At 24.9% G+C, this 12763-nt stretch overlaps 1 protein-coding gene across 2 annotated transcripts; it reads right to left on the bottom strand.

The window, feature by feature from the left end:
* Positions 1–1847: 1847 nt before the first annotated feature.
* Positions 1848–11105, bottom strand: LOC127287519 (membrane-bound transcription factor site-2 protease). 2 transcript variants are annotated; one of them, XM_051314510.1, is made up of 4 exons: positions 10918–11105; positions 7217–7432; positions 7073–7141; positions 1848–3623 (listed from the first exon to the last, which is right to left on the bottom strand). In XM_051314510.1, exon 4 carries the CDS (start codon positions 3466–3468, stop codon positions 1978–1980), a length of 1491 nt encoding a protein of 496 aa, XP_051170467.1. In that variant the 5' UTR covers positions 3469–3623; positions 7073–7141; positions 7217–7432; positions 10918–11105; the 3' UTR covers positions 1848–1977. The 2 variants fall into 2 exon arrangements, with proteins under 2 accessions (XP_051170467.1, XP_051170466.1); XM_051314509.1 differs by having other exon boundaries at positions 7217–7371; positions 10918–11103.
* Between the last annotated feature and the right edge of the window lie 1658 nt (positions 11106–12763).

The following is a 12763-nucleotide window of genomic DNA, read 5'->3' as shown; positions in this document are numbered from 1 at the left end:
TTTTTATGTCGGTAGTCGCGAGACATTATCGTAAATCGGCAATAACTTTTTTTTCCAATATCTGTTCTGTAACTGTATAAGTTAAATTTGCAGTATAGAGTCACACCTGTCCATGGATATATATACAGACTTGATGTTCTTGAAAATGTGAGTGCTATAACAAAAAAACAAAACGTGTCTCGCCACTACCGACTCTCCCTTATAGAATTTCATTAGATATAATTATTTTGCAGAATTATCATTAAAATTAAACCGATCTTCTATATTAAACAATTTTTATATTTAACCGAAAAATCACTTCACAGAATTTTTATTTGTTCAAATTATTATTTGATAGAATTTCCATATAACCGATTTTTCATACTACAGAATTTATATTTAACCGAAAAATCATTTAAAAAAAATGTTTATAATTGATAGAATTTTCATTTGTCCCAAATGGCAAATATCCAAACAGGCAATGAACAGGAGGATTTTTGCACGATTTTTAAAATCAACGAATCACAATTTTATGGATAATTTTTGATTGATTGATTTTAAAAACCGCGCCAAAATCCTTCTTTCGATTGTCTGTTCGGACAAATGAAAATTTTATCAATTAGAAATTCTGTTCAATGATTATTCGGGTAAGTAAAAATTCTGTAGTATCATATAATCAGTTATATGAAAATTCTATCAAATAATAATTGGAACAATTGAAAATTTATCTAAAAGAAAATTTTATCCAATAAAATGCTACCTAATAAAAATTTAGTAAAATTTCTATTATGTTACTCTCTAAATCTGAATTAGTAAAAATGTTTACTAATTTAAATTAGTGACTCACTTTTTGCTTTAAAATTAGTTAAAAGTTACTAATAATTAGTAAAATTTTACTAATTGAGAAGCAAAAAGTGAGTTACTAATTGGAATTAGTGAACATTTTTACTAATTCAGATTTAGAGAGTAAATAAAAATTCGAGAATATATAACAACTCTGACAAATCAAAATCCGAAGAAATAAAAATTCTGTGAAGAAAAAAAAATTCTTCTAAAAATTCTTTCGGTTATATAAAAATTCTGTAACACATATTGAAAATCATTTTAATGGAAATTCTGCAAAATAATAATTTGAACATATAAAATTCGGCTCAATGAAAAATATATATATTAAAATTCTATTAAATGAAAATTCTAACAATTGATTTTTAGAACTTATTCATGCGTTCCGAATATTTAACATAAATTTTTTTTTCATTTGAAATATTTATAATGGGAAAAAACTTTTATGAAAATTAATATACAATATTGTAAATATTAATGATTTTTGAATGTTATGAATCTAAAAATAGAATTCGTTATGTTACCTCACTTTGTAAATATTTTAAAAATTATTTTATCAAGAGAATTAAATGATAAATATTGTCCTATGATCCAATGAGGCAAAAGATTATTTAATTTGTTCTGATTAAACTCTAACTTTGCCGTACTAAGAAAGAACAAAAAATAAATATAAACAATAAAAACATTTACTTATATAGAAATTGTAAAATATATTTCAATTCGAGGTACTGTCCAAATTTTCAACAAACTCGCAAGTTTTTTAACTTCAAGGTTCTCTAACTGAAATTTCATTAGAGAAAACAATAAATTTTTGTCTTGAAGTGAAATAATGATTAACATATTTAAAATGAGCATAGAATTTTAAAAAACTTTTTTATAACATTTTTATATAAATAAACTTTTATTTAACTCAAAAATGATATCATTTTAAATACTAAAATAAATAATCTACAATATTAATTAATAATAAATTAAATCATAATTCAATTTAAACAATATTTAAAAAAAATGAAAAAAGATTCACGTAAATTCTGAAAAATACTTTTATTTCTGATTTTTCTTCATTCTTTAAGATACATTAGAAAATAATCACCTCATTTTTTATTGCTTGATATGAAATTGATTTTCTTAAATGTTATTCATTAAATAATTACACTAACGAGAAACATTAAAATAAAGAGGGGAAAAAAAATTACTGAAAATCATATAAAAAATATTACCAAATAATAATGAGGTTCCAATAATTTTTATCGTTAAACATGTAATTCTGTAAAACTTTTGATGGCCCAAAGTAAATTTAAAAGTAAGGTAAACAACAACATTTACAATATAATGTCCATCGAAGTAAAAACACGGAATCAAATTAATAACAACTAATCCTGAAGAAAACATCACAATATATTTATAAATTAGAGTCAATGTTTCTGGAATTTCGGACGATAGTAATGTAAATTTTGATACCCAATTGGACACAAGTACTGTTCGAGAAATATCAATTGGATAGCCGATAAATAGAACATCCAATTTGTTTTTACGCTTAATTTGAACAATTTTAGTATCATTTTCTACCAATGGTTTTAGACAATTTTCATTATCCGCACACTCCTCATTCGATGAGCAAAATTTACTAGATTTAGTGATAATGGCACGCGCCGGAAGGCATCGAAATTCAGTTAAATTATCATTTTTCAGGTGTCTCAAATTATCGAAACACAAATGCCCAAGTTGCTTTGAATGATCATCACAGCAATCTGATGATTTTGAATACGCATAATTAACAGATTTTTGAAGCATACCCTTCGAAACACAAAACTGAGGATTAGGCTTTTGAATCGAACTCAATATACAATTACTCCAATCCTTGTCATTTTTTACAGAACAGTCATTAATTTTATAAATTGTATCAGACACTGTTAAACCCGTGACTCCAATTAACGGTGAATTAGTTGTCATCATTCGCACAGAAACACCAGTTTCGGTAAAATAAAATGGTTTGTACAAAGATGTCCCCCAACTGAGTAGAATTAGTGCCACTGCTGATAGAACACAATTGTGCCAAATTCCAGCGCACATGATTCGTAATTGAGAGCGCTTTGACGACGATAACAATTTATCATTACATAATTGAACGTAAGCAACGGGCACTATGAAAGCTAAAAAAAATCCAAGTCCATAGAGTCTCACATCTTCGCTGATCGCAGCAATGGCATGACCCAGCTCATGAAATGTACTGCATATAAATAATGTGAAAATATAATATCCCAAATCATTTATTGGAATATTAAAGCCAGGAACCATTAGTTGCAATGAAAGAGATTCCTTATCATCATTCTCAATTTGTTTACTATTGAAAATATTAATTGTCATTTGTGTTAAAATATAAATTGATACTGGAAGAAATAAAAGAGTTACACAAACACCAACGTCAAACCACAAATGCCAAAATTGTTTTTTGGCTTTTGCACAAACTTTTATTGACTCGTTAAATGCTGATGTAAACCATTTCACTCGTAAAAATTCAATTCCAAGTTGTAACTGTTTCAACTTATTGACGTAGATAATAGAATACGATGTTAGAATCGTATGGATAAAATACAGAAGACAGTGAATAAGTCCAAAAAATGCAAAAACAGTTAGTGAATCCATTTCTCTTGCTCTTTTCACATATCTTGAATGCGCTCTCCTCTGTCTGACAATTCTCAAGTCCAATTTTTTTTATTAATTTATTAATAAAATAAACTTCTTGATTAAAATTGTTTCTTCTTAAGTAGACCACTGTAGTAACTCAAAGTAAATCCACACTAAAAATTAGTATTATTATATTTAATTTTTTTTTTGAAAAAGTACTAAATTATAATTTTACACATTTGAAAATTAAATTACTTAAAAATATTCACGCAACAATCGTCGGAAGAAAATCAATGAACTGATTAATTATATTCTTTACAACGCTAGTAAATAAGAAAAAAAATAATAATAATAAACACTTTAAATCACACTGAAAAAAGTAATGTACCATAAAGGTGAAACTGGCACCTAGTTATTAGCATCCATTTAATTATTAAAATTTTCAAGTTGGTATTGAAACAAAAGAATACCATTTGTCAAAAATCTTAAACATCAAAAGAAAAGTATATAATTCAAATTCATTAGAAAACAAATGAATACGACGAAAAAATATCAAAAATAAATTTAAATATTTTTTAAAATAAATAATGAAAATAATAACGCCAACATTAAAATTTACAATTACCAATGATTCTATTATTATTTATTAATGAATGCATTTAAAAAGGGGAAGTATATTATTGTTTTTTTTTAAAGCAAGTAGAAGTTAAAGAAAATTAATTTAATTTTAAAAAGATTTTCCATTCAAATTCTACGAAAAATTATTAATTACAAATATTTTTCGTTGAAGATTCGGAAAAAAAAAATTCCAATTTCTCCCTTAAATAAAATTTAACATTTGCAATATTTTTTTCAACTTCTTTGGGTCTCAAAAAGACTGAAAAAAATTATTTTATTCAAGGGAGAAATTGGAATTTTTTTTCCGAATTATTAAAGAAAAATCTTTGTAATTTCGTTTGGAATCCAAGTCTCGCGGTCACAATTTTCTTTTAACTTCCTTCAGTCCTCAAAAGACTGAAAAAAAATTTAGGAACTGTTAAATTTTATTGTGGAGAAAAATTAAAAATTTTTCGTAGAATTTGAATGTAAAATTTTTTCAAAATTAAATTAATTTTCTTTAACTTCTACTTGCTTTAAAAAAAAATAATATTCTCCCCCTTTTTAAATGCATTCATTAATAAATAATAATAGAATCATTTGTAATTGTAAATTTTAATGTTGTCGTTATTATTTTCATTATTTATTTTAAAAAATATTTAAATTTATTTTTGATATTTTTTCGTCGTATTCATTTGTTTTCTAATGAATAACCTTTGAATTATATACTTTTCTTTTGATGTTTGAGATTTTTGACAAATGGTATTCTTTTGTTTCAATACCAACTTGAAAATTTCAAAAATTAAATGGGTGCTAATAACAAGGTTCCAGCTTCAGCTTCATTAATGTACCACCGTCCCACAGAATACGATTTTGTCAAAATCTTATATCTTTTGAACAAATGGACCAAATTTAATGATCCTTGGATGAAAATGAAGCTAAATAAATGTAAAATAGAGGAAAATTATAGAGAATCCTTGATCTCATTTTGTAGGCCTTACAAACTTCAGCGCAGTTGGTCGTTTTTATTAAAAAATGATAAATTGAAGTGCATGAACCGGTAAATCATAACATTTTTTTTAAAAAAACCTATTTTCCTAAGCATTTAAGATCGCTGATTGCGAAAATAAAGTAAATTAAATACTTAAATTTCTAAAAGTTCATTGATTTGTTCGAAACTTGGTATTCAAGTGTTTTTGAGGTCACTATAAATATGACAGTTAAATTGAAAAATTTATAATGGCGGATCCAATATAGTGGACAATTTTTTTTTAAAATACTTGAATTTGAATAAAACTTTGTATTTCAATGTTTTTGAGGTCAATGAATTCAAATATGAAGAATAAATAGAAAAATTTAAAATGGTGAATCCAATATATCGGACAAAAAAATTTTACAAATGCTTAGATTTAAAATAAAATTTGGTATTCCAATGTTCTTGAGGTCGCTAAATTAAAATATGTCGGTTAAATACAAAGTTTTGTTCAAATCTAAGCATTTTTAAACAATTTAATCCGCCATATTAGATCCGCCATTTTAGATTTTTTAATTTAACTCTCATATTTGAATTTAGTAACCTTAAAAACATTGGAATAGCAAGTTTCGAACAAATCAACCAATTTTTATAAATTTAAATAATTTAATTTAATTTATAATTCATTTTTGAATTCGCCATTTTAAATTTCGAAATTTTAACATTATTTTCGCAATCAGCGACCTTAAATGCTTAGGAAAATATTGTTTTTTTAATTTCACTCTGATTTACCGGTTCATACACTTCAATTTATCATTTTTTTAAATAAAAATGACCAACTGTGCTAAAGTCTGTAAGGCTCACAAATTGAGATCAAGGATTCTCTATAATTTTCCTCTATTTCTACATTTATTTAGCTTCATTTTCATGCAAGGATTATAAAATTTGGTTTATTTGTTCAAGAGATTAGGTTTCTACAAAAAAAAATGACAAAATCGTACACTGTGCTTCCGTTTTAAAAGAGACACTACATATTTTATGAAAAATGAGATCTTTATACCGCACAGTTGAAGGAAAATAGAATTTACTGTTCAAAAAAGTCTAGAGTCTATTTTTGAATCGATTTAATTAAATTTTTTTTTCAATTAAAAGTTATAAAATTTGGAAGAGATTTGTCGAGCCCGATTTAAAATTTTTTATTTGTTTATATTAATTTGTTTATTGCAAAATTTAACAAAAGTAACCATTTTTAAGAAAAAGTGATCTCCTGTTACAATAAGTGAGTGGCACAGGGTAAAAACTGCTTTAAAATATAGCTGTGTACTCCCTAAACGATTAATAAATAATTAAGGTTACAACAAATTGTTTATTTCGTCAAAGGCTTTGTTTAATTTTCATAAAATTGTTTACTCGGGGGTCGCTGATTATGAATCCGACATCAGTTTTTAAAAATTCAAAATCGCGGATACAATATGTTTGATATTTTTTTTTAATTTGCTCAGGAGTTTTTGGGGTCACTGATGAAGAATTTGAAGTCGGATTTTCAAAATTGAAAATATTTGATCCAAAATGTCTGAATCTTTTTTAAAAAAACTGATCAAACTAGTTTGAAATGTAAAAATACTTTTTTCCTGACTTAATCGACTTGTGTTTTTAATTAAATTTCTTTTAAAATATTATTTCATAAATCCAATAAGCGTATTTAATTTTATGATGTTTTGAAATTTTTAAAAACTGATATCGGATACGTAATCAGCGACCCCAAAAAACTCATGAGTAAACAATTTCAACAAAATTAAACAAAGCCTCTGACAAAATAAACAATTTGTTGTAACCTTAATTATATACCAAATTTCAATCCTCTGTAAAAATATCTGAGCTCAGAGGAGGAGACGATTTCATGAAGGGAAATACAAATGAAACGTATTACAAAACTGACGAAAAGAAAAATGAAAATATTTTCTATTTTAATCCTCGTTTAAATGGGTAAATTAATTAAATGTGTTTGAATTTTTAGAATTGAGCAGAGAAAATACTAAATTTTAAATATACCTTTTACACTTATTGGTTCCATATAATAAAGTACACATAGCACATCCTTGACAAAAGTGTTTGCTCAAACTAAAACAGAAAAACAAATATTTACTGTTATTATCACGAGAAAATTGCAGATAACTATTTAATACATGTACTTACGCATAATCGGAAATATCCAAAATCTTTTGTTCTCGAATGCAATCATTTATATATTGTACATCGTAAGTTTCAGTTTTACCAATATTGTGCAGATTTTTTGTTGTCAATGTTATTGTTGAGTCAGATGCAGAAACACATATAACTCCCCCATTTTTCTAGCAATATACAAAAATTTTATTTTTACAGTTTGAACTCCAATAAACTCTTTTTGAAAATCTGTAAAGTTTTTTTTTCTAAAAACAAAGCTTAAACATATATAAGGTAAGTGTACGAATTACAGTGAGTGCATCAATTACGACGCATTCATAAAAAATAACTATTATTACTATTATATTTATTATAACTATTGCAAAATGATTAAAAAAAAATTATTTTAATCTTTTTTTTGATAAAATTACTTATAAAGATGCACATTTAAACAATTACTAATTTAACTAGCAAAATTAAACGCGCACAAGCGCGCCAAATTTAGTATTTAATTGTTTGTTATAAAGAAATTAAAGATTAATATTATCAATAATAATTTAATTTATTAGAATATTATTACATATTAAATGATAATAATGAAAATTATATGTTTACAGGCCTCGGATTATATGACTTTTTCCGACTTTTTTCAAAAATACGACTTTTATCGACTTATTTTAATAAAATGCGACATTTTTTTTACATTTGAAAAGAAAATGTAAATAAAATACATTTTTTTAGTATAAAATGTAGATCTTCTTCAGATCTTCTTCAATTCAATTATTTAACAAATTTTTAACTAAAATCATTCTTCACTAAATTAATTATTTTTAATAATTTTAATTAAATACATCACAAATTCAATTATATCAAAATTATTTTTCAATTAAAATTTTTATGAAATTTAACAATTGTTCATAATTTAAAAAAAAAATATCACAATAAAATTGAATTATTTTTTAAAAATTTCAATTCAAAATAAACTAAAATTCAATTATTACCCGAAATTTTAATTCAAAATCAATTAAAAATCCAATAATTATCCAAAATTTTCAATTTCAATTTAATTATTTACCAAGTTTTCAATTTAAAATGAAATAAAATTCAATTATTTTCTAAAATTTCTATTCAAAATTAATTATCCAAATTTTCAATCAAAAATGAACTTAAATTAAATTATTATCCAAAATTTCAATTAAAATTCAATTATTTCCCAAAATTTTCAATTCAAAATTAACTGAAATTCAATTATTTTCCAAATTTAAAATCAAATAAAATTTCATTATTCTCGAAAATTTGAATTCAAAATTAATTGAATTTTCAATAATTTGAATTTAAAAGCATCTAAAATTTAATTATTTCTAAAATTTTCCATCAAAAATTTTTTTTTTTTTTAATTTAATAATTTCAATTATAACTCTAAGGAAATTCAATTATTTTTAACTATTTTAATAATATTCTTTGAAAATTCAACTATCTGAAACCATTTTTCAATTAAAAATGATTTTCAAATTATTGTATTTTATCCGCATTTTCTAATAAATTTTTAGTGAAATCATCTAAAATTTTAATTACAAAACACTTAAAGTTTCAATTAATTTCAAAAATCTCAATTTTAAATCTTTGAAAATTCAATTGAATTTAAAAAATATTTTCCAAAAATTGTTGGATAAATTATTTTTAGTTCTGTAAAATTTAATAATTGTTTGAAAATTAACAATATCTTTTGAAATTTAATTATTTCTAAAAATTTCAACTTTAACCCTTCGAAAAGAATTATTATAAAAAAAAAAAATTTTTGTTTAAAAATCTGTAAAATATTTTTGTTAAAATAAAAAACAAATCCACTTTTTTGGAATATAAATCGACTAAAACGACTTTTTGTGCCTTTAAGTTGATTCGAGGCCTGTGTTTTTATAATTAATATTTAATAGGTATTCGTTGACCCCTGGTACCTTAAAAATTAATTTTTAAAAATAAATTTTTTTCAAATTACTATATCTTGTACGAAATTTCCTGGCGCATCTTTTTTCTCATCATAAATTTTTTGTATTTGTATACAATTTTTGAATCAATATACAACTTTAAAAAAAATTTCGTTGGTAAACGTTGTATACTTTGGCAAAAATGAGAAAAAGAATTGTAAAAATTTGACACGTCAGAAGATTAATATTAAAAAAAACACGTGAAATCAGAAAAGGCCAACATTTAAGTTAGGACACATCAAAGCGATTTTCTATATTAAAGAATTTTTATATAACGGAAAATTCAACTCACAAAATTTTTATTTCTTCGAATTTTTATTTGCTCGAATTTTCATTTAACATAAGAGGCATTTTAAAGAATTTTTATTGGATAGAATTTCATTGAACAGACTTTTTATTCAGATGAATTTTCATTTGTTCGAATTATTATTTGATATAATTTCCATATAATCGATTTTTCATACTACAGAATTTTTACTTAACCGACAAATCATTTAATAGAATTTCTAATTGATAGAATTTTCATTTGTCCGAATTTTCAAATGTCCGAACAAACAATCGACAGAAAGATTTCAGCGCGATTTTTAAAATCAACCAATCACAATTTTATGAATAATTTTTGATTGGTTGATTTTAAAAACCGCGCCAATATCCTTCTTTCGATTGTCTGTTCGGAAAAATGAAAATTTTAGCAATTAGAAATTCTGTTCAATGATTTTTCGGGTAAGTAAAAATTCGGCTTAAAACTAATTAGGACAAATAAAATTCGATAAAATGTAAATTATGACTAATGATTTTTAGAACATAATCATGCGTTCCGATAATTACGGTATTAGTTTATATTTGTTTAAATAATCGATTTTTATAAAGTTAAAAATTTTTTTTAATATCTAAATAACATAAGCTTTTAGTTTAATAAGTCTTAAATTGAGTTTATACAATAGAAATGTCCAATTTTCTATCTTAAAGGTATTTTGACTCGAATCGCGCCGTAATTAGTACATTTACCCTAATAGGGGAGAATGGGGAGTTGTGCAACACGTTAATATTTTATAATGGCAATTAATGTGACAAATTGTCAAATTCCTTTCTCGTGAAGAACTAAGAAATTTTTTTAAAAAATATTGTTTTAAATATCTAAAAAGAAATTATCAATTTAATAAAATTGTTTAATTTACTATTTTATTTTACATTGCCATCATAATTTTTAATAATTTATAGATTGAAAAAAATATTTCATTCATTTGAATGTTCAGAACTTTTGGCTCATTATAGTTTTGTATTTTTGCTGTAAATCTCAGGGCAAACGTTTTTTATTTTTCATTTCTATAATTACGAAATTGGTATTGATTTATTGCACAAAACATTTTTTTATAAAGTAGAATAAATTTGTGGACTGTTGTCAAATGATAATAAAAAATATTTAAATTTTTATCGAAGAAATTGATTTTTTAAAACAAAAAAGATTTAGATCGAAATCACTTGAGAGATTACTAAAAATGAAAAAAATTGTTTTGTTCACTAAATCTGGTGCAGAATTTTTATTTTTCATCCGATTGTTTGAAAGGGGAAAAATTAGAGAAAAATGTAAAACTGCCACATTCAATGTATTAAAATTACCGTATTGAATCATGTAATTCTACAAATTTTTATACAAAAAAAATACAAATCGGAAATGTATATAAACACAGGAAATTTCTTTTACAGTGTATATGTACATATATAGAACACGTATTTTTAAACATTTACCTTTATTTTTCTTTCATATAATTTAGTATCTTTCTCAGAAAGTAGCAAATGAAATTTTTGTGGAAATTTGTTTCCTACATTAAACAAAGTCATTGCTATATTTATTCACGTCTATATTCTAACCAATTCTAATGTTTACATTATTAAGCATGGTGCATACAAATACGGTGCTGCTGACAGCATGCTAGCAGGGATGTAAAGCTGCTTCTTCAATAACTTTTTTTTAAGATGCACGATGTTACCTAAATTACGTAATATACGTAACAAATGTCACAAAAGTCAAAAAAATATCATAACCTCACTTTTTGTAAAACATGTCGTCGGGTTACCGCAATAACGATTCAAAAACAATAGCAATAAAGGCCTGAGCATCAGAATAGAAACGAAACCGGAATCGTCATCGCAAACGTAACCGGAAGAATGAGTTAGAGAAGGATAGACATATTGTTTGTCTTTCTCCAACTCATTATTCCGATCACGATTCCAGTTACGTTTCTATTCTGCTCAGGCCTAAGGCAAAAAAGTGCCAATTCAAAATTTATATTTTTTATTAATTTTTAAGTTGACAACAGTGTCAATATTTCATTAATGCAAAGTTTTTCTCTATTAACAATAGACCTTTTCATGCTGATCGTTCTGTCCTTATCTAACGCATACAATGACGCATGAGTTGGAAGAGGACAAAATGATTAGCATGAAAAACAACCCTTAAATAATTTTTTATGAACTTCAATAATCAATATAACGTTTAAAATATTTTTCTGTAGATATTGAAGTTCATAAAAAATTATTTAAGGGTTGTTTTTAGGGGTAGTGAATGGGGAAAATTTTTTTAACAACAGGTTTGAGTACACGGCTTTTTCCATTTCTATAATAATTATTTTTTTTTTATCCTCTAGATTTCCAATTTTTAGTATTTTAATGTTGGCGCACCCCTGGACAAAAACTCACCCCCTGCTTTAAGGGTTGAAGCATATTAATCGGCTAAGAGCTCATTTGAAAGGGCACGAATTAAGCTTTAATTTCTGATATTAGCGAAGTTTCTATCACGTCAGGATTTTGCCCCACAATTTTTCAAAAAGTGCCAAAAACGCTGTTTTTAGGGGTTTCAACCCCATTTTTCTCAAAAACTTGACGTGATGGAGCATTTTGGACCCCGGATTCGTGTTCAGGGCAAAATTTCCCTTCGGGAACACCTAGTCGCATTCATTATGCCGAAAAAAAGTTTGGATTTGCTGGCCTGTGTTATTTATAATAAGAAATATATGATTTTTTAATCAAAATGTTAACAGTCTTTACAAAGACAAATTAACATATACAAACATATACATCACACAAATTGTAAGAATATTATTAGAATTATTAATATTTATTATTTACTTAACAAAAGCTTAATAATTATGTACATATATACTGGTCACGGAATGGAGTTTTATTCTTCTCGACAGCTCCAAAAAAAAAAAACTGAAAAAAATTTCAGTGTTGAAATAAAATTTTTTTAACCAATCTGTAAATAGTATTTGCAATATTTTATTCAAATAAAAGACTATTGTAAAAATTATTAATAATATTTTTCATTTATTTAATAAAATTCAGAATTTACTGCGGTCACGGAATGAAATTTCATCTTAATTTGCGCTGACCTTTAATCGTACCAATATATCACAGAAAAAAACTGGACTCAGAATGAGCCGTGTAGGCGGCTCATTTTGATGTGCAACAAAAATGAACCAGGTTGGTAGCGCCAGTGTCTATGTCATTTAGCATTGGCTCATTTTGATTTGCAACAAAAATGAGACTTAAGTTTTTTCTGTGTTTAAATACTGTTTACTACTACATTGCTCCC

The sequence above is a fragment of the Leptopilina boulardi genome, unplaced genomic scaffold (assembly GCF_019393585.1).
Source record: "Leptopilina boulardi isolate dan_hultmark-lab unplaced genomic scaffold, ZJU_Lbou_2.1 LbouV2_371, whole genome shotgun sequence".
NCBI classification, from domain to species: domain Eukaryota; kingdom Metazoa; phylum Arthropoda; class Insecta; order Hymenoptera; family Figitidae; genus Leptopilina; species Leptopilina boulardi.
The sequence above is the reverse complement of the archived record's forward strand: the minus strand, read 5'-3'. Positions and strand labels throughout refer to the sequence as shown.